Source organism: Fonsecaea monophora, assembly GCF_001642475.1.
Source record: "Fonsecaea monophora strain CBS 269.37 chromosome Unknown Scaff38, whole genome shotgun sequence".
NCBI lineage: Eukaryota > Fungi > Ascomycota > Eurotiomycetes > Chaetothyriales > Herpotrichiellaceae > Fonsecaea > Fonsecaea monophora.
The window spans coordinates 59,408-80,092 of record NW_019173969.1 but is presented as its reverse complement, the minus strand read 5'-3'; the positions used below and the strand labels follow the sequence as shown (position 1 = coordinate 80,092).

Here is a 20,685-nt window from a genome sequence, read left to right as displayed (position 1 = left end):
GCGACGAGCTTCCTTCCCATTGTAACCCTTCGCTCATCGCAACAGATTAAATCTTCTGCGCTTACGGCCGTCTAAATACATATTCCGACATAAACATTGAGAGGCAGATATTTCAATGGGCTGGTGGAAAGCAGATCCCGCCCCAGAGCCTCATGCGCCACCCGCAGTATCCTCAGTCACTACTCAAGATCAATCCAGTCACCACCTCCCACAGCAACTCCCTGCAGATTCCGCCTCAGCTTGCCCGGTCGACCCCAAAACCAGAGAGATATGGCTCCAGCAGGCCCAACAGATAAAGGGTTCACAGTCAAAAGGAGAGACACCGTTGCGCAACCCACAACAGAGATCACAACCTTCCCTCCCGCCCTCGCATCCTCCGCTTCCCAAGGCGACAGCAATATCATCTCAAGAATGCTCCTCCGACCGTATTTCACAAGATCCTAGCCTCGAGACTCACTCTGGCTACCAAAGCGCACGGCCCCTCTCACACGGCCGTGTGATCTCCTCCATTCCGCGCGCCTTTCCGCAATCCGCGCAAGCTCTCTCTCCCTCTGAGCCCCCTCCGACGACAAGCGTCCCAGCAAACTCCGAGTCTGAAACGGGAACATCATCCAGTGGCAATTGGATCTATCCGTCGGAGCACCAATTCTTCCACGCCGTGATGCGCAAACAGACGCTCTCGTCGTCGAACCCGACCGACCTAGCCACATCGGTGTCCGCGATCATCCCGATCCACAACGCAGTCAACGAACAGGCCTGGGTGCTGATCAAGCGGTGGGAAAAGGGCACCTCGGACGCCTGCGGCGGTCCCAAGTTGCTCTCCTTCCAAGGTCTGGGCGCGGGAGCAAAGTCCCCAAAGGCGAGATGGAACTCGCTCTGGGGCTACACCGAACCCTTCGATCGACACGACTGGGTGGTCCAGCGATGTGACGGCAGCAAAGTTGAGTATGTCATTGATTTCTACCAAGGCAAGGCCCGTGAAGGGAAGACTGGGCAGCAGGGAAATAGTGCCCTCAATTTCTATCTCGATGTACGGCCAAAGTTAAATACTATGGAAGGATGGAGGATGAGAGCGGAACAGTTGCTTGGGTTGAGGTAACCTGGACTTGGGGGCGCTGGAAGAAACGCCTAGAGAGGACTGGTAATACCCGCATGTCACCACGGTAGGGTTGGCAAATTGTATAGTAATGGAGAAGGGAGAGAGTATCACTCAATTAGCCGAAGTGCGTATGCTGTGTACAAATCTCAAATCGATTCAAGTCTATCTCCTGATTAAGTACAACTCCGTTTCACTCAACCCTTACACAGCTTGAGAAATCCGGCCGATAAGATGCCTTCTGGACTCTGTCTGACCGTGCCTCGTGTCTATCAGATGCTATCACAGCAAGAGACATGGAGGTAAGGGAGATTGTGTTGGATTCAACGGATGGTGGGATGGATAGTGTGGCCTGGAAAGGAGCTCGACCAAATGCCTTTCCCCCGCCACTTCAACCGCCGTGTCCCACGCCTGGCCTGTACAAAATGTATTCCTCTCATTGCCGGATGCAAGTCCCTCTGATCAAAAAGGGGTGTTAATGAAAGAGACACTCCGTGGCTCACACGTATGCTCCCGATTAGACGCCCGTTACCCATGATGACAAATGAAAAAGCTGCAACACGAAAGTCGGGATGGAAGTCGAATATTGGTCGTTTCAAGTCGTTAGTCCCCAAGGTATATGCACCCATGCAGCCATCCGCCCTGAACAAAGGAAATTCGTGAAGTGTAACGTGTGTATCCATGGCTTTGATGCAAATGTGTGCTGGTTTCGTTCTGTCTTTCACCAGTTGCCTGTTCGAATCATTGGCTGTTCCATGCCATATGTGTTTGAAAATAATTGTTGCCGAATGCTCTGTTGTTGCGACGGTTGATTACTTTGTCTGAGCCAGCCGAGTGCCTGCATCAACTCATCATAGGCTTCACGTAGTCGGCCACCACTCTTTTCGTTATGCACTCGAAGTTTCTCTTCCCAGCCGTTGAACTGCAGTTGATACCCTCCGCCTCTTTTGCTGGCCTCCTTGATGACACTGGCCCATGCCTTTGAGATTTCCTCGTATGCATTTTGTTTGGCGAAATTATGTTGAGGGTTGTCCCATTCCGGAAGATCATGAATAATTCGGGTGACCTCGTTCAAGTACTCGAGCGATGTGGATGACTGATGCTCATTTGGCGGCAAGAAGTGAGGAGTGAAATCTGTAAGAGCGTCGAGGAGTTGGTGCCACTGAGGACGTACACGATCGTAGGAGTAATCAGAACGGGGATTCGGTCCCAGGGGAAATGAGTCCATCAATCGTGTGAAATACTGCCGCAAGACTTGTAGGGTGCTTTGGATGCTGGGTCGAGGGCTGATTTGGACAACTTCATCCCGAAGACTTGGGTGTCTCTCACACAAAGTCTTCAGCACGGATGTCAGGGACTCCTTGTCTAATGTTTCAAGGAGTCTTTCCACTGATAACGGTCTCCCGATCAGATTCGGACGGGCTCGTTTCCGTGAATTCGGTGTAGAGGTATTGGGGAGTCGGGCGTTTGATATGGAGGGTGATGTTGACATTTCATCGTCTCGATCTGGGGAGGGGGAGGCTTTTCGTTTCCGAGACGGACCCGAGGCAGACACTGATGTGGCGGTTAGCAGGTTGGAAGAAACCAGCTCCTCTGGAGATTACTCACTCGATCTGTTAGGAGAGAGACGGGAGTGTTCGTGGAAGTGAGGAGGGACGGGGGGCGTGGCCAGGCTATTCATTTTGGCTCTGGCCTTTGGACGCCCGATGATATCCAGGTGCGATGTTTACTGCAGTTCAAATGGAGGAGACGACGATGGTACAGAGATCTGGAGATGAAGATGGGAGTAACGATAGTTAGGGAGCGAAGTGTCTACTCTGATAACTTCCCTGTCCTTGTAGGCAGAGCAGCGGTGAAGAACTGAGAGACGGGAAGAGAGGTGGTGATGTGGATGTGATGTGACGGGAGGAAAGTCCAGGTTTGAAGTCTGAGTGGAGGGTCAGTTTGTCAGTTGGCGTTGTGGCAGCTGCGGGTCAAAGTGCCAATGATACAAGGGCATCCAGGGCTTTTAGGCGTATAACCTCTGTAGCCTTGGACCCTTTGATTTGCTGCCCTTCACTGGACCAGACCCTTAGCAAACCCTCTAGGCATCCACTTCCTACAAAGTGCTGGTCGCTGCCCAATCCATACCCACTCCCTTGGTCAACCGAGGACTGGGCTCATGCAATGCTGGGTGGTTAACTTTTCTTACATCGACTTGCAGAACCAGTACGAGACAAAGACAAATACGAGGCCCCATGCCGAATGGCACAAAGAAATGGATGCTGGACAAGGCGCAGGCAGGCCCCCCTACAGTTACGCAGCTGGATGCCAGCTCACAGTCGCCAGGACGAAGTTCGAATAGAATTAAAATTGTGTCAAGAGAAGGGGCACATGGTCGTGATGGGAGGCTATGTAGAGCTCTTCCGTTGGTGCCGTCGGTACCGCAGCCATGATTTGTTGTCGTAAGCAAAAGAGATTCGACCAACACACTTGTCTTCCAGCATCGAACATGGTCTCAGGCAATAGCATCACACCTGGTTGTCCATGTCAAGCGCCATCAACCTGTGCATGTCTTACTATCACCAAACAAGGCCGTGGGTATCGTGTAGTCACAAGAAATCATCTTCTCCAACAGCTCTACTGGTTGGATCGGCAGGATAGGCGTCGTTGGCTCGTCGCTCTAAATGGTCAAGTCTAGAGATACAGCGACTGAGCTGCCACGATATCTCGCCTTACCTTGTTCAACGCCTCCTCGAACTTCTTCTCCAATTCCTCGCTTCCCATGACTTTCGAGGCTTCCGCCATCTGACGCAATGCTTCTTCCAGCCGGCGAAATGTACGGATCAAGCTGCCTTCGTAGACATCGGTCATTTTGCTATACCCACAATCAGCATTGGCCACTTCCAGGCAGCTTTCCGGAACCTACCAAATCTCCCCGAATGATTTTCCATTCGCCCAGGCGTACATCACTGGCATAAGCTGCCATTTGAACCCTTGGACATACTCTTCCTCATTCATAGCCAACTTCGACTCTACCGATACCTTGGCGATATGTCGGGCTTGTCTCTGTATCTCACGCAAGGGTTTGGCAAGTTCCTCGGTCAAGTTAGGGGTCTCATTGACCTTTTCTTCAAAAACAAAGCAGCTCATGACAGCTGCACAGAGCTCCGGTGTCAAGTCGTTGAAGAATCGGTTGAAGAGAAGCTCACTAAGCATCAGTTCGTCCCCGGTGCTGATCTCACATGCGACGCGCGCCTTGAGTTGCACCACTTCATCTTCGTTGATGAACTGCAACCGGCGTAGTACCCGCTTCCGGCATTTCAGCTCTTCCAATTGCATAATTGCATGGGCATCTTGAATTTGCTTCTTCAGGCTTCGAATCTTATTGGTAAGCGAGACCTTGGCCGCGTACTGATTGTAAAGGCCCTCGAGGCGAGGAGAGTGGTGCAATGGGTTGGCCACCAACCTAGACTCCATGATCTCGATTTTTCGGAGTAAATCCTTGAATGAGTTGTCGGTGATTTTCATATTTTCAATCGGGTCGAGGACAGCCAGCCCGTCAGGAAACCGTCTCTTCACTTCTGCTAACGCCTGCTGGACCTTCTTTTTCTCCTCGGAGACCGTCATGTCGGCAGGTGGAAATATGCGAATGTGAGAGATCTTTTGGACACATTTGAGAGAGACTGGGACGACTTCGATCTTGGACTTCTCACCAGGCTGAGGAGGACGAATGCCATGGGGCAAGGATTGAAAAGTCTTGGTCGCCGGAGCTGGGCCATCGGCCACCTCCAACGCAATGTCGAGAATCCACTCCTCCTGAGGTGTCAACTTTTCCGTCGACTTGCTCTGGCTTCTTTTTGTGAAGTTCAGTACAGCTCCCCAGCCAAAATCATGCTCGCCATCCTTGATCTCTACCAGACGACCCGGCTGCATGAAAGGCAGACAGTAGTTGGGATGAATAATAACCATACGCATGTCTTCCGCATAGATGTCAAGCTGTTTTCGAAGCTCGTAGTAAGCTCGGATGGAGCTTTCGTCTTCAAGAATCATTGCCGACCTCTCTGCTTCCAATTGCTGCAGTTCCTTCTCGAGCCCAGAGACACTAGCAGTGTTTTGGAATTGGTGAAAGCACCTTTCAAGCATGAACTCGGGAGAGATACCTTCGACTCGAAGCAAGTTAAGAATCATGTTGTAGCCAAGATAGAATGCGGAGTTCAGTTTATCCTGTTCGCCACGAACAATGTCCTTGGCAACACCGGGCTCCATCTGCTGGTCAATCATCATAATGACAATCCCACGTTCGTCAAGACCACGCCGTCCTGCACGACCAGACATCTGGATAAATTCAGATGGCGTGATCCATCGTTGCGAGATACCGTCGAATTTGCGAACGCTGGTGAAGACGACCGTCTTTGCTGGCATGTTGAGCCCAATAGAGAATGTCTCGGTTGCAAACAGAACCTTGATCAGCCCCTCCTGAAACAGAATCTCAATTGTTTCCTTGAGAATTGGCAACAAGCCAGAGTGATGGATACCAATGCCTCGCCTCAGCAAAGGTAGTAAGTGCTGGATTTGTGGCAAATTCTTGTCCTCGGGGGAAAGCATTTCCAAAGCGCTGTCAAACACCTTCGAAACCATGGCCTTCTCAGATTCTTCATTGAAGGACATGCTGCTCATTTGAATGGCATACGCCTCGCAATCTCTCTTGCTGAAGCTGAACACAATGACTGGGTTGTAGTTCTTGGTCATGATCATGCGGACAATCTTATAAATATCGGAAGGACCTCTAGTGCCTCCTTTGTTCAACCTCTTGTCTCTTCCTTTGCCCTTCCTACGGGCCAAGGCATTTGCAGGATCGTCACCTTGTTTGTCTGCAATGGAACTCATAGCTTTTTGGAAGTTTTCTTCCCTGAACACGCCCTTTTCATCCACGATCAAATGAATTCCATCTGCACCAGCAGGAAAGAAGTAGTGTTGTAAAGGAGTTGGCCTGAAGTCTGTGTAGACAACGTGACATGGTTGATTATGGGTTTTCGTGATCCATTCAGCAAATTGCATTGCGTTTGGAATCGTTGCTGACAAGAACACATAGTGAACTTTGTCCGGTAGTAGAATGATTGTCTCTTCCCATACAACGCCTCGGACTTTGTCTCGCAGGTAGTGTATCTCGTCGAAAATCACCCAGCCCACTTCACGCATAATCTCAGACCCACGGTAAAGCATTGAGCGAAGAATCTCGGTAGTCATAACCAGGCAGGTGGCTGTAGGATTGATGGTGACATCGCCAGTCATGAGACCAACATCGCCAAAATCAGCTTGAAATTCTCGATATTTCTGGTTGCTGAGTGCCTTGATGGGGCTTGTGTAGATGACACGCTGATTGTTTTTAAGTGACTGGGCAATTGCATATTCGGCAACGACGGTTTTGCCTGCGCTGGTATGAGCGGAGACAAGGACACTCTCATTTCGTTCAATGGAGGCAATAGATACTTGTTGAAAGGGATCGAGCTGGAATGGCCACGTCCGAGCAGGTTCTGCAGGCGGTTTGTGCTCTGAGATGGGCACATAGTCATAGTCTGGTGGCAAGGCAACTTGGTGACGAACTTGATGTGACAGGATGACCTTCTCTTCCTCTTTTCCTGGGAGCAGGCCAGCAGATGCTGCTACCTCTCTTGACTGTTCGGTCTCGAAGGTATCGGTGACGACGGGTTCTGGTTCGTCTTCCATGCGCATTCGTTTGACCTCTGGTGCATCTCCATCCGTCATATCCTTATCGACATCTCCCGAAACCGAGGCACTCCCATCACTAGAGGGAGCAGTTGCTTCTTCACCGTCAGGATCATCCTTCACTTCACCATTAGCCTGTCGCTTTAACCGCTTTCTTTGTGCTTTCGTGAGCGTGGTAGCCGGTGGTACCTGGCCGTTTTCTTCGAACACATCAAACAACTCGTCCATTTTCAGAAGGCTGGAAGATATATTCTCTTGACGTAGAGAGAAAGTCGCAACCATCGGCAATGAAAATCATTGCTGCGGGAATGAGAGACGAGAGAAATGTTGGAAAAGTCCACAAATGGAAGGTGCGCCGAATAGTGCCAAGTCTAGTGGAGAGCTCCATAGCAGCTTCGATCATTGAGGACCAACATCACCTTACTTTTGCTAATCTCTTACAACACCACCATTACTGGAGCGAGAGAGACGAAAAGGTATGGCCAATACAATTCGTTCTTGCTTTGTACTGATATACCCTCCAGATGAATACCCAAGCTATCCTCCGCGCCAGAATGGCAACCCAACTCATCGCCCGCCGCGGCTTCTCCTCTACCGTCCGTCGAGCAGACAACTTCAGCCCTTATCACTACCCTGAAGGACCTTATACCAACTTGCCTTTCAACACGAAGACGAGATTCTTCTGGCTGCGATACTGGGGTTTCATGTGTAAGAATACTTCCGACTTTGAAGAAACACGGGACTAAATGGAGAGTAGTCACAGGATTCGCGATTCCTTTCGGCTTGGCCGGTAAGCCCTGGTTAAGAGAACATCTTGTAAGAGATATGCTGACGCATACACAGTCTGGCACACGTACAAGGCTTAAGAAATCTAGAGAGTGTGGAGTCTATTGGGGAATATTGAATTGCGTGAGGAACCAGTGCGGGAATGGCGCTCTCGCAACTGGAGTTTGTACAGAGCCAGAAATAAAAAATCATATCCGCCATCATGGGCTTCAATCCTTCTTGTCCGCATTCTTTCCTCGTCCCGAAGATAACGTCCTCGTGCTGGTTTGCCTTGTCCATCGCGCCCTCCAGAAGCAGGAGGCTGTCCAATCAGAATGCGCGTAATGTTCCACCACCAAAAATTTATGTCCCTAAAGACCTCTTTTCGTATACTTGTAGAACTTCAACCTTCCTGTTTCTTTCAGGCTGTATGATCGAATCCTAACTCCGAACTGTCACCATGCGAAATTTGAGGACCATAGCGTATCATGAGACTCGGCTACCGGATGATTTGCCACTCACAGCGACAGCCTGGGACACGACCCATAATGCAATAATCTGTGCATTTGGTCCAACACCTACACAGCCTATCATCGAACTGAAGAGACGAGTCAAGACCTCATCTTCCCAAGACGAGTTCGTGGCCATCACTTCGTGGGATTCACCGTGTCCGCTTCCACATCTACAATGTGATGAAATCCTGCTGCTCCAATATTTCCCTGACACTAGAACATCATGCCTTGTGCTCGCGGGCGGAGATGTTGTGGTTGTGCGCGAGGATCCAGGTCCCGGACAAGAGAGGATCGAAATTGTTGGTACCGTCGACATCGGAATCTGTGCTGCTGCATGGGCCCCAGACGAAGAACTGCTGGCCATCGTCACCCGTGCAGACACCCTCGTGCTGATGAGTAGGACTTTCGAACCTCTCAATGAAGGCACTCTATCCCCAGACGACCTCAAAGTTTCCAAACATGTCTCTGTAGGTTGGGGTCACAAGGAGACTCAATTCCAAGGTCGTCGCGCCAAAGCAATGCGAGATCCTACCGTGCCGGAAAAGGTCGACGAGGGCAAGTTGAGCCCTTTTGAGGATGACAAGGTCACGATCAGTTGGCGAGGAGACGGGCAATACCTTGCTATAAGCAGCGTGGTCCCTGGTCAACGTCGAGTTATCCGGGTTTTCACGCGTGAGGCTGTCCTGGACAGCGCTAGTGAACCTGTCGATGGTATGGAGTCGGCATTGAGCTGGAAGCCTTCGGGAAATCTCATTGCCAGTGTTCGCCGATCCGAGACAAAGCTGGAGGTCATCTTCTTCGAGAGAAACGGTCTCCGACATGGTCAATTTGATCTTCGAACGACGATACAAGAAATGGATGAGTGGGCGTCTAGCCTTTCCCTCTCATGGAACACAGACTCCACCGTTCTCGCCGTCACCTTCAAGGATAGGGTGCAGTTTTGGACGATGGGAAATTATCACTACGATCTGAAACAAGAGATCCTACTCCATTCACCACGCAGCAACTGGCCACTGAGATGGCATCCTGAAATTCCTCTGAGGATGTGCTTCGGCACAACCAGAAAGCTCTTGGACCTCACCTTCCTATCCGCGGTGTCAGCAGGTAGCATAGTCCCTCCCCAAGACTATGGCATCGTTGGAGTCATTGATGGCAGGACACTAAAGCTTACTCCCTTGAAGCAAGCTGGTGTGCCACCACCGATGGCTTTCTGTGAGGCCGTTTTCGACCACAATATCATTAGCTGCGCCTTTGGTCGAGATTGCCAAAGATTTGCAGTCTTAACGACAAAGACATTGGAAATTTGTGAATGGAAAACCCGTGCTAAGGGTAACGGCGATTTGGTGTTTACAACAACCGTTGAGCGGCAGTCTCATCAACATCCGACACTACAGCCAGAAGCAGAACCTTTGTTCTACACTCAGGTGGCTCTTGTCAACGACGATATATTTGTCATGGCGCCAACGCAGTCAGTGGGAGCAACATCGTGTTGGAAATCCACGTGGCCCGAGAATCAGAGCTTGTCTTGGGAACATATCCTTGCGCCTGAAGGTTGTGAAAGCCTCATAGCAGACATATTTTCCGAATCTGTGTTTATTACGAATCCGATTACGGATGCCACAGTCCAGCTCACAGACTATCCGGGGTCAATGGGTATAGAGCCCGTCAAACTGAGCGGTAGTCAGCCCAACAGCTCCATTTTTACCCTTCGCCACATCGCACACCATCAGGCAAATGGTGAGATGAACGGTGACACCCCAGAATACTATAAGGTCTCTTTGTCACTTAAGGGAAATCTATACGTCGACAACAAGCTCCTCGTCCGCGAGGTTACCTCCTACGTGCTCACTTCGACGCATCTAATTTTCACCACCTCTGCACACCTCCTGAAATTCGTCCATCTTACCCCTCCCTCAGCAATGCAAGTCCCCGATGACACGCCGGAGATCGACGAACGATGCAGAAATATCGAAAGGGGTGCACGCATCGTGACTGTTGTCCCGTCCATCTACGCTGTGGTTCTTCAAATGCCGCGAGGAAACCTTGAGACAATCTACCCTCGTTTGCTAGTTCTCTCGGGAATACGCAAGCATCTTAAGCAACAGGACTACCTCGCTGCTTTTCTGGCTTGTCAAACCCATCAGGTCGATATGAACATCCTGCACGACTATGAGCCAGGTATTTTTCTGGCCAACGTGCCCAAATTTATTGACCAACTTAAGAAGCCCAGCCGTTTAGATGCATTTCTTTCGAAACTCAGGGACGAGGACGTCACGCAGACGTTATACCGCGACACGACCTTGCAAGTTCAATCTGACCCAAAGCCACAATCTGCGAACACGAAGCCTGCCAACCTGGTTCCTGGCAGCAAAATCAACAAGATTGCTGACACGTTCCTTTCGAGCCTATCTTCAAAACCTTCCTCTTACTTGCAGACCATCATAACGGCCCATGTCTGCAAGCGACCCCCCGACTTATTCTCTGCCTTGACGCTTGTCTCCGCCCTCCTCGAAACTTCCAAAGAAGAGGCGGACGTTGCAATCTCCCTCCTGTTCTTCCTCACCCCCAATCCCTCCGTTCTATTTGACGCTGCCCTCTCACTCTATGATCTCGAGTTGACGCTCCTCGTAGCGCAGAATGACAGCTCAAGAGACCCAAGGGAATATATGCCCTACCTGCAATCTCTCCAGGAAATGTCGGAGCTCAGACGGAAGTTTGCGATTGACGATCATCTCAAGAAGTACAGCAAAGCTTTGGTTTCATTACATGCGCTCGGCGAGCATGAGCAAGTCGCGACCTACACGGCAAAGCATTCCCTTTACAACACGGCGATGGAGCTGTACAAATACGACCAAGTCCACCTGACCCGAATAACCCGTATGTATGCTGAGTATCTCACGACTCAAAAGTCTCATCATGCCCAAGCTGCTACGCTTTACGAATCACTGGGCGACTACGATTCTTCGCACAAGCTGTACGCACTGGCACATAAGTGGCGTGAGGCACTGACCTGTGCGACTCTTGTGCCCTTGACAGCCCCGCAACTGAAGTCGCTCGCGCAGAGTCTGGCAACAACTTTGGCGGACGAGAACCGGGACTATCGAGCCGCCGCGACGATTCAAATTGACTATCTCTCCAATACTCCCGAGGCAGCAAAACTTCTGTGCCGGGGATCTTATTTCGCTGAAGCAATGCGCGTTCTCGCCCACGATGGCCGCTCTGTTTCCGAGATCCACCAGATCACAGACGCAGGGCTAGGCGAGAAAGTCGGCGAGATACTCGAACTCCTTGCGGACTGCCGTGCACAACTGAACGCACAGGTCCCACGCATCGTTGAGCTCCGCAAGAAAAAGGAGGAAGATCCTCTGGCTTTCTTCGGTGGTGATCCCACCGTGGCTGCGGACGGCGCCGCAGGCGACATCCCGGACAACGTCTCCCTGGCGCCCACGGACGTCAGCACACTGGGCGGCCAGAGTCTTTTCACCCGCTACGGCAGCAACGCCAGCAAGTTCGGCGGCACCGTGGCCTCCAACGTGTCGCGGAAGACGTCAAAGACGAAACGCCGCGAAGAACGCAAGCGCGCCCGCGGCAAAAAGGGCTCGGTCTACGAGGAAGAGTACCTCGTCGCCAGCGTGGGGAGACTGATCGACCGCGTAAACGGCCTCCACGAGGAGGTGGGTCGTCTTCTCGCGGGTCTCTCTAGGCGAGGCATGCGAGAGCAAGCGAGACAGGTCGACGACAACATGAAGGAAATCTGCCAGGCCTGCGAAAGAGCTAGAGAGGACGTCTGGGAGGTTGCCAAAACAAATCCAGAAGATGGCCAGGTTCAGGTCGAGGAGGGCACGTATGATAAAGACGGACAAGGAAGACCTCCTGGAGCAGAAGGCGTGTTCTGGGACAGCCAGCAGGAAAGCCAGAAAAAGAGAGAGGCGCCCGAAGTCAAGGGTTGGAATTACAGCGAGGCTGTAGCTTCATAGCATACGCTCGACCACCTCTAAATGAAGAGAACCTTTGAAATTTTGACTCGATTCTATGGTGTTACCTGACTTGTTCCATCTCTCTTCTCTGGAATAAACGGCCATTTTGAGGATTAGATCCAGACCACCCTGAAGGCTCCAATCTCGGGATCTGATCCTCCGATATTCGGTTCCTGTCCTTGGTACCATCTTTTTGCGCATCTTTCTGAAAAAGACGTCTCTGCGTCGGTTGTTCGACAGCCTTGGGCTTGGCTTTTTCCTGCGCTTCCTCAGGTTCTGGTGCCTGGGTGGCCTTCTTGGCCTGGTTAAGGTCGGCAATCCCAAGACCTTGATCAATCAAATACACCTGAAAGGCTGACAACAACTCCTTCAGCCCAGCTCTTAATCTTGCGATGATGATGTCAACTTCATCAATGCCGCCCGCAACGCCCTGTTTGTGTTTCGATACAAGGTCTTCAATTATGTTGAGAGTTTTTGTAAATGTTCTTACAGTGTCTGGCACTGTCGGAGTGGCTTTGCCGTATGTATCTTCTGTGAGACTGGCAACTTGCATTCTGGTTATTGACTCAATTGCATCAACAATCAATGCTGCGTTTCCATGGGGTGATCCGAGTACCATGGCGTTGATTCGGGCGGCATTTGTGGGCACGAAGAACCAAGCCATGCGACTTTGCTTTAGAGCAGCCATCCATTGATCTGAAATACCTTTGGTTGGCGTTTGAGTCGTGCCTGGCGGCCTCGCATACTCGAGCAATTTTGTTTCGACTGTTTTGGCCGTTTGTTCTATGGGTGGATGCCAGGGCTGTTTACTACTGCCAATTTGTCGCAAAGGACTTGCCAGCAGCCTGTCACCGACGCTTGATTTCGGATTTGCTTGAAAGATCGATTGAGTCGGTACTTCAGGAACAATGCGTGGTAGAGATTTGATTTGGTCTGCACCTACAGGCTGTGGTGCTGCTGGGGGAGGTCCAACAATGCGAGTTTGCACTTCTTGCAATACTTTCAGACCGGCTTGTACCATTTGGCTCCACATTGGTCCGGTAGGCCGTTCAATATCTTCGAAAATAGCCTTTCTTCGTTCTTTGTGTCTGTGGGCAATGATAGCCAACTCCCAAAAGGCAAAGGTTCTTACGACGTCTCGTTTGGCTTTGAGTCCATTAAGGAGTGTTCCATTGGGATCTTTGCTAGAAGCGGAAAGTGGCAACCCAGACTTTGTGGGCTGCTGATTGAGATAAATCACGAACAGGAGCGAAGTCAACTCCCATGTCAGTGTAAGAAGAAATCCGGCACCGAAGCATTGGAGCAAATAAACAGGCCCCAGAGGAGGATATCCTACCGGACGGGCGTTTGCTCTCGAAAGGTTGAAGAATGGTTTTGCCATAGCAAGATGGAGCTGCCAGAAAATGTTTCGCAGGAAGAGGCCATTGATGAAAGGAGCCACAATGATTACGGCTCCTGGAATGAGAGTACTCTCTATGAGCACAGGGAGCATTTTGCGTTGCAGCTGTGTCTGAATAGGTTCGATCGGATGAGTTTCCTGAGCTTTGGTGTCGGGGTTTGGCGTGCTTGACAGTTGTGAGACGGGGATCAGGAGGGTTGAATTTCCGCGATAAGTATGAAGTCCTGCATATGCGACCGCGAGAAGTAAGGCGTAAAGACGGAAGAAGATGGGTTTCTCGTTTAGAATGTCGGGAGTGTGATGGTTTCCTCTTGTAATCCAGCCAAGGTCTGGAGAAGACCAAATGAATGCTTCAGTAAACCACCATCCCGAAATCAAGTACCAGAACAATGTATGCACTGACGATACACTGAGGAAGTTTGTTCTGAAGGTCGCAAAAGGGGAAACTGTCGTCTGTCTGCCGATATTGAGGGTGGCTATTTGGAGGATGAAGACGAACAGGCTGGCCATGAAAAAAAGTAACGCTTTGATCCCAGCAGGGCCAAAAGGAAACCATGACCAGAATAGGTCTTTCTTCGAACCGAGCCAAAAAGCATTATGGAGGGCGATGAGGAGGGAGATGAACGCAGCATGTACGAATCGTTTATGGAGAGCGGAGGTTAAGAATCGTCGGTAGGGTCGAGGGGGAGGGATCAAGGAGGCGGCAGCTGGACTCGCCATGGTTGTTGGCAGGACACTATGAGAATGGTATCATGATATGGTGAAGCAGTCCATCGACCAGCGAGCGCTGCGGGTAGCCGAGTCGCAGGTTTCGGAGAGGTGAAGATGGGAGTCGAAGCGCACTTCCTGAACACCAAATTGTGTTAAACCATGTAAACAAAATTGTGCAGTGGGCAACGTGTTTTCGGGGAATGACGCCAGTCCACGTGATGTGGAGGAGGCTGGTTTCGCAAGTGCCGCATGTCAAGTGCCCTTCCTTCCCACTCTGCAGGCTTCCACTATTCTTTCACAATGATCAGTTAATTCACACCCAGTCTAGCTCTATAAACCATCGAGTGTTTCCTGTATCTCGTGCGATAATATCCCAGGGACAATTTCCCGGCGACGATCGACATGTCTTTCGACAGACTCTCATCACTCGAGTCGCAACCTACTACTACCCGAAGGCAGGACGATCCGCAATACAGAGATGATCCAGAGTTTCAAAAGTTCACCGAGTCGCTGTCTACCCGACTCTTCGAATTGACCTCGAACATCTCGCGACTCTCGAATCAACTTTCGAAAAAGGACACTGAGAGAGGTCGGGAAAGGATACATGACTTGCTGGAGGAGACTAGAGAGGGATTCAAAGAGGTGGGAGATGGTGTCAAGAGGGCGCAAACATGGCCAGACCTAAATGTTAGTTGCCTCACATCGCTTATGCTACAGACACTGATTCCGCCATTAGCCTTCGCAGCGATATACAAATCAGAAGCTCTCACGAGAGTTTGCCTCTGCCCTGTCCGAATTCCAGGTAGTCCAGAGAAGGGCGATAGAGAGAGAACGGGCATCGAAAGCGGCACTCGAAGAGGCTCAGTCAGGTCAATCCCCATCGGCGGAAGGCGGTCAACAACGCCAATTACTTGAAGAACCTCGGCTTGCAGAACAAAGTGAAGTCGACTTTCAGGAGAATTTGATTATCGAACGAGAAGGAGAGATTCGACAGATCGAACAATCAGTGGGCGAATTAAACGAACTCTTCCGAGATGTCGCCCATCTTGTTCGAGATCAAGGCGACATGATCGATGCTATCGACATCAACGTCGAGAATACGTTGACGGACACGCGGGGAGCCGATACAGAACTCAGAAGCGCAAGCCGGTACCAGAAGTCGGCCAGAAACAAGGCTTGCTGTTTGCTAGTAATCTTAGCGGTTGTCCTGTTGATTGTGGTTCTAGCTGTTGTTCTGGGATGAAGAATGGGGTTTGCAGCGTTTTGGCGTTCTTGTTGGCCTTAGATACATGGGCCTATAGCGCCGAATGTACAGTCATTGCGTAGAGTTTTCTGCTCTCGGCTCAAGCAGCATCAACCATGCAATAAAGCCTATGGGCAGCTGCAATTCGGTCGGTGTGACAGGTTCAATTATATGGTTCCAAACTCTGTCAAGTCAAGGCGGGATCTTGAGGGAGGACATTAGATCCAACCTGGACTTTCCGTGGACGAGGGTAGTCTGCTGTCACTATTGTCAATGAACAGATGTAATCGGCACATTCTACGACTATGTAGCTCGTACAAATGTCTTTACGAGGCCATGAGGTTCAGCCACGAGACCGCAAGGCTGCGTTTCAGCCTTGTTCGTGACGCGTGACGTCAAGTCCCCATCTCCTACCGCGTACCCTTTTCCAACCTGGATCCATTCGTCTTCATGATCGGTTCGACTTTGAAATTTACTGTTACCTTCGTAATGGCACGATATGCGATCACCATCCTCACCGGATCATCGACAATCAATACCCGTTTCAACCAGTGACAGAAGGGTGGACATCGCATCTGACTCCAGCGTCACTCACAGCAAGAAGAGAAAAAGCAGTGACATTGAGACTGACAACAAAGGCTCGCAATCAGATGTTTTTACAGCGAAACCCCTCTCTCCAAGCCATGCAACTCTCAACTTTGCACCGGTAACGCTTGTGGCTCGAGCATGTCTGCCTTTAGCATGGCTCAACACGTCCACCGGGACTTGCCGGTTGATCTTTGAAGCAACCATTTTGTCCGTGGAGGAATGGGAACAACGCATTTTGGTCGTCCGTCAAGTCCCCAATGGTGCCCTCCATGCTGTTGAGCGAATTGGCGACTCTGTCTACGTCGCGTGTGCTTTACACAGTTCGATTTCAGAATCCTGGTGCCACGATGCTGCAATTGGCAAAGTAGCCGAAGTCAGAATTGAGGATTTACTACGAGGAGAGGAAGATGGCGGTCCCCGCTCTTCCCTTGCGAGGACCGGGTCAGTCTCGAGTTTGCCAGCATTGCCTACGCCGAAGAGCCCCAAGAAACCAGCAAATCGACGCGGTGCATTGGCTAGGATGTCAATCTTAAAGCCCAATCGTACCATCTTGCACGAGTCTATCACCCCAATATGCTCTCCTGATCTCGTCCAGCAACCGATTGCTCCTTCATTGGATAATCTGGCTGGTCAGGATTTGGCTCAGATTCCCGTTCCTAGTACAGTTATACAGTCAACATCTGATGCACGGTCAACTGTACTGAGAGAGTCTGTGACAGTCACCCACAGCACAGGGTTAGGCTTACAAAACACACTCGACAACTTTGTTCCACCCAGCGAGACTCTTCCCGTGGCACCCGCGCCTCTCCCTACATTACAAAATCCTTGGGCCGACATGAATCCCACGGAACCCGAGCGTCTGCGCACACAATATTTTGAGCATCTCTATACCTCGAAGACATCACTGGCATTCTATGTCAAGGGACCACTGAGTCGGGCACGAGCACATGTGCGATCAGGTGGAGATCCTGCGAAGGGAATATTTGAACTTTCCGAATTTTACGAGCAAATTATATTGCCTACAAAGAAAATTGATCTTAAATACAAGGAGTCTCTGGCAAACATCATCAAAGCTTTGCCATCAATTGTGGCGGAGCAGGAAAGCGAAGATGCTGTCGGACAAGCCGCATCTCAACAGAAAAGGAGTCGGAAGAAGAAAGCGAAGCTGGGCAAGGATTGTCTATGGCCTGACGAGGAGGACTTTATTGCGAAATGGTGGCGTAGCAGGGATTTGAAGCCGACGAGCCTTACAGCGACCAGCCAGACCGAGGAGATGCGGAAAGAATTCGCTGATTTGCGTATGCGGGAAAGTGAAATGCAGATGCTCCTAATCCTGGAGGTCATGTTGCTTGAAATCGCCGGATCACGACTCTCTGAGACTGCGAAGCCAGTGCAGGTAACAGATCCAGACGTGAAGCTCGAATCGATCGAGGGTGACAACAATGCAATCTTGGCCGCAGTTCCACAAAGGCAACACAAGAGGAAGAGGCGCAACTGGTCGAGTGAAATCGACACCATCGTTGATCGTCTATGCATCTGGCACACCATCAGCCTCGATGACCTTGTCGCCACAGATGATAGAAAGAACAGCACCACCTCTTCCAAAGCTAATGATTCCCTTAGGGACTTTTGCAAGGACGTCCTTCTCCCATTCTACTCGATCAAACTCCCAGAGCAAATCAAATCAATATGTCGTAAGCTCGGCGGACCCGAAATTTCTCCCAAGCGATCCAAACATCCACCTCCAGCACCTGCAGCAACCCTGCATAGATCGTCCTCGATATCGTCACTCACAAAATCTACATCAGCGAGGCCATTTACGAAACGGACTCTCGAGAGAGTTCTTAGCGAAGACCACCAACTCCACCGGCACGGCTCGCCGCCGACTACCTTCTCCCGCGGTCCCTCTGTAACAGCTTCCATGACGCAGAATCCTATAATCCCAACCTTAAAGCGCGAGCCTTCTGAGAGGCCCGTCTCTCGTGGGGGCAACCTCTCAAAATCGGTATCATTCAGTAATCGCGAAATTGATCTTGCTGCGGATCAAAGGGCGCATGATCTTAAGCGGCGCAAGCTCGATCGGTTGGCTCAGCAGAAGAAGGAGTTGGAGGCTGCAATTGATGCGCTTAAGAAGCCCGATCGCAGGACCGTGGCAGGACTCTTCATGGACGAAGTAGAGGACAGGAAGAGTAGGGAGAAGGAGAGGAAGCCAGCAATCCAGATATCTGCAACGCCAAGGGCGAGGCGAACCCAAGATTTCATGCAGGAGCCAGAATTGCCGCTACAACCAAAAGTGACGGTTCAGGAACAAGATACAGGGGCGATAATTCCGTCGTCAACAGTCAAGCCTCGGCTGGTACGTCCTGGGATACCGAGTTCGACTAGCACCACTAGATTGTCAGCGACCAAACGAGCAGTCCTTGCAGCCATTCATGAGACGCCATCACGTGGGATCGACAAGAAAACTTCGAATCCGCTGAACTTGCCAACTCTTTACCCCCTTCAGGCTGGGCCAGGAGAGCTGTCCACGATAGCATCAACTCCGGCATCCAAACGAACAAACCATGGTGGAGAAAGGGTGCCTTTGTCTGACCCTGATCCGCCTTCTGGATCCTCGCAGGTTGGACGTTCTGAGGGGACGAACAGTGCGCAAAGCCTGCGCATGACTCGGTCCCAGCGCCCAGTTCTGTTTACGCCGGTGAAGAGGAGTGATGTGCCGCTCGACCATGTATTCCGCGACGCACCAGAGATTCCTGAGCAAGCCGGACAGATGATGGATCGAGTCATGGGTGGTAAGGGACGTGGGATGATGGATGACAGCTTTCGGTGGACTCAAAGTCCTGATGATACGAGGACGCCTAGAGGAGGGACTTCTGAGAAAGCACGCCCCGCCACTGATGAGGTTGAGGAGGGTGACATTTACGACAAATTGGGTTGGAATGATGACTTTGACCTGTGACGATATCCCAGCGGCTATTACATAGATTTGTTAGAGCGAACATAGATGCGTCGAGGATTGATGAATTCCTGAGCCACAATGAGTACCAGTACTTGTATACCAGCGAAGATGATCTCTACTTTGCGAGCGGCTAATCAGAACGGGACGGACAACAAAGTTTTGCATTCGATCACGACTACAAGTCTGGACTGTTCTACTCGTAAAATCGAACAAGTAAGCATGGGTGTCAATCTTCATCATATTATTGGAGTGAGTTTGTGCCATGCTGTAGGACATGCCGGTGGCGACATCATCCGATCCTGCGCCTCGCCGAGGCAGAGAGAAGGTTTACTACTTGTAACATCACAATATGGCCACAATCCCCCAACTCCAAGAACAAGTACAAATGCAGATATCGCATCTGCTCTGGACAAAAGGCCGAGTGGGGGCTGCCATTTGACTGACACATGTCAAGTTCCAGATGACCATGGCCACAATCCTTCGCACGGAGAATCGGCGGATAGACTCCAAGCTGATGCCCAACGCGTTATTATTGTCGCAGCGAAATGGAGCCCATGTGCTCTCCAATTCCGTCTCAGCCTCGCGCAACCCCCTTGTGCCCCGAGGCTTTACCCCAACGGGCCACCACCAGGGCGTCTACTAGGTACAGGGAGTTGCGTCATTTGGGACTCGTTGTTCGCAAGGAGGGAGTTGAACTTCAGGCGTCGTGTTCCAACAGGCCTATACTTGTTGTCCTTGTGTTGGATGTATACTTCTCCCAGAAAGATGGATAACTCCCGGACTTCCAGAGTGGATGTTTCATGTTATTGTGTAACCCATCTTTTTGGCGTCGTCTTGTAGACAACCTCATTTCCCGCCAGAATGTTCGGCGCAGGGCGAGAGCGCTCTCGGTGGGGACCTTGGGCACCCTTGGGTACCTCGAATGTTCCGCGGGGCATGTCAAATGGCGATCAGATACCTCTTGGTACCTGCTTTTGCGCGCAGTCCAGGCGCCGAAGACGGCGATGAGGGCTTGAGTCCGAATCACGGCCGAAGGTCGGAACAAGGCTGCAGAAATGGCTCGACATGGCATCCACATGGCGCGACAACGCCAAACCCCATGCGGCAAGAACTGCATCTCACTTCTCACCTTCACAAACCGATAACGCTGCCACCGGAACGAATCAAGGTCACACTGCCTCACCGGGCAGAAGAGGCAGGAAAGAAAACGACATGACTCGGAGATTCTCTACGTGTAAGTTCTGCACTTTTTTTTTGCCGCCTCCGATCAATCTCTAGCGTCGAGGCTGGGCATCTTGTCTCGTGACTCGCCGAAGCAAGAAAACAAGAACGAGACCCTCTGCTCTTGCCATTTTGATTTTCCTTTCCTTTCTTCACCTTTTCTGTTACTTTCTCGAGTTTCAAACTTCGACTGTCCTTATCCTCCAGCCACTTGAAGACCTAGCAGGCCTCCAAAGGGGGAAGAAACGCTGTCAATCATTCCAACCATTCAATCACTTTCCTAGTCTGTCTGAGAGTACGTCAAGTGTGTCTCGCTCACAAGACTTTTTGGACGCTTGGTTTACCCTGTTTATAAACTCCTCGGGAGCAGCGTGGGATTCAAGTGAGTGCCCTCACGACCTACCCTCAGTCGGACACACGTCTAACCATACCGCCACCAAACAGTATAACCCAGAAAAAAAAAGAGATACCCCTCTATTTTTCCCTTCATCGAGATTGACTACTG

At 50.9% G+C, this 20,685-nt stretch overlaps 7 protein-coding genes across 7 annotated transcripts; 5 read left to right on the top strand and 2 right to left on the bottom strand.

The window, feature by feature from the left end:
- Positions 1-115: 115 nt before the first annotated feature.
- AYO21_05801 (hypothetical protein) lies at positions 116-1,099 on the top strand (the record flags this gene model as incomplete). The annotated part of the gene is made up of 1 exon (XM_022655768.1): positions 116-1,099. The coding sequence occupies one exon, from the start codon at positions 116-118 to the stop codon at positions 1,097-1,099; it is 984 nt and encodes a 327-aa protein (XP_022511880.1).
- Positions 1,100-1,817: 718 nt separating this feature from the next.
- Positions 1,818-7,033, bottom strand: AYO21_05800 (hypothetical protein; the record flags this gene model as incomplete). Its single annotated transcript, XM_022655767.1, has 4 exons — positions 1,818-2,650; positions 3,656-3,758; positions 3,815-3,953; positions 4,005-7,033. 4 exons carry the CDS (start codon positions 7,031-7,033, stop codon positions 1,818-1,820), a joined length of 4,104 nt encoding a protein of 1,367 aa, XP_022511879.1.
- A 59-nt stretch (positions 7,034-7,092) lies between these two features.
- AYO21_05799 (hypothetical protein) lies at positions 7,093-7,551 on the top strand (the record flags this gene model as incomplete). Its single annotated transcript, XM_022655766.1, has 2 exons — positions 7,093-7,281; positions 7,330-7,551. The coding sequence occupies 2 exons, from the start codon at positions 7,093-7,095 to the stop codon at positions 7,549-7,551; spliced, it is 411 nt and encodes a 136-aa protein (XP_022511878.1).
- Positions 7,552-8,030: 479 nt separating this feature from the next.
- On the top strand, positions 8,031-12,059 carry AYO21_05798 (hypothetical protein; the record flags this gene model as incomplete). Its single annotated transcript, XM_022655765.1, has 1 exon — positions 8,031-12,059. One exon carries the CDS (start codon positions 8,031-8,033, stop codon positions 12,057-12,059), a length of 4,029 nt encoding a protein of 1,342 aa, XP_022511877.1.
- A 61-nt stretch (positions 12,060-12,120) lies between these two features.
- Positions 12,121-14,178, bottom strand: AYO21_05797 (hypothetical protein; the record flags this gene model as incomplete). The annotated part of the gene is made up of 1 exon (XM_022655764.1): positions 12,121-14,178. The coding sequence occupies one exon, from the start codon at positions 14,176-14,178 to the stop codon at positions 12,121-12,123; it is 2,058 nt and encodes a 685-aa protein (XP_022511876.1).
- Positions 14,179-14,571: 393 nt separating this feature from the next.
- AYO21_05796 (hypothetical protein) lies at positions 14,572-15,412 on the top strand (the record flags this gene model as incomplete). Its single annotated transcript, XM_022655763.1, has 2 exons — positions 14,572-14,856; positions 14,906-15,412. The coding sequence occupies 2 exons, from the start codon at positions 14,572-14,574 to the stop codon at positions 15,410-15,412; spliced, it is 792 nt and encodes a 263-aa protein (XP_022511875.1).
- A 499-nt stretch (positions 15,413-15,911) lies between these two features.
- AYO21_05795 (hypothetical protein) lies at positions 15,912-18,959 on the top strand (the record flags this gene model as incomplete). Its single annotated transcript, XM_022655762.1, has 1 exon — positions 15,912-18,959. The coding sequence occupies one exon, from the start codon at positions 15,912-15,914 to the stop codon at positions 18,957-18,959; it is 3,048 nt and encodes a 1,015-aa protein (XP_022511874.1).
- Positions 18,960-20,685: the final 1,726 nt, after the last annotated feature.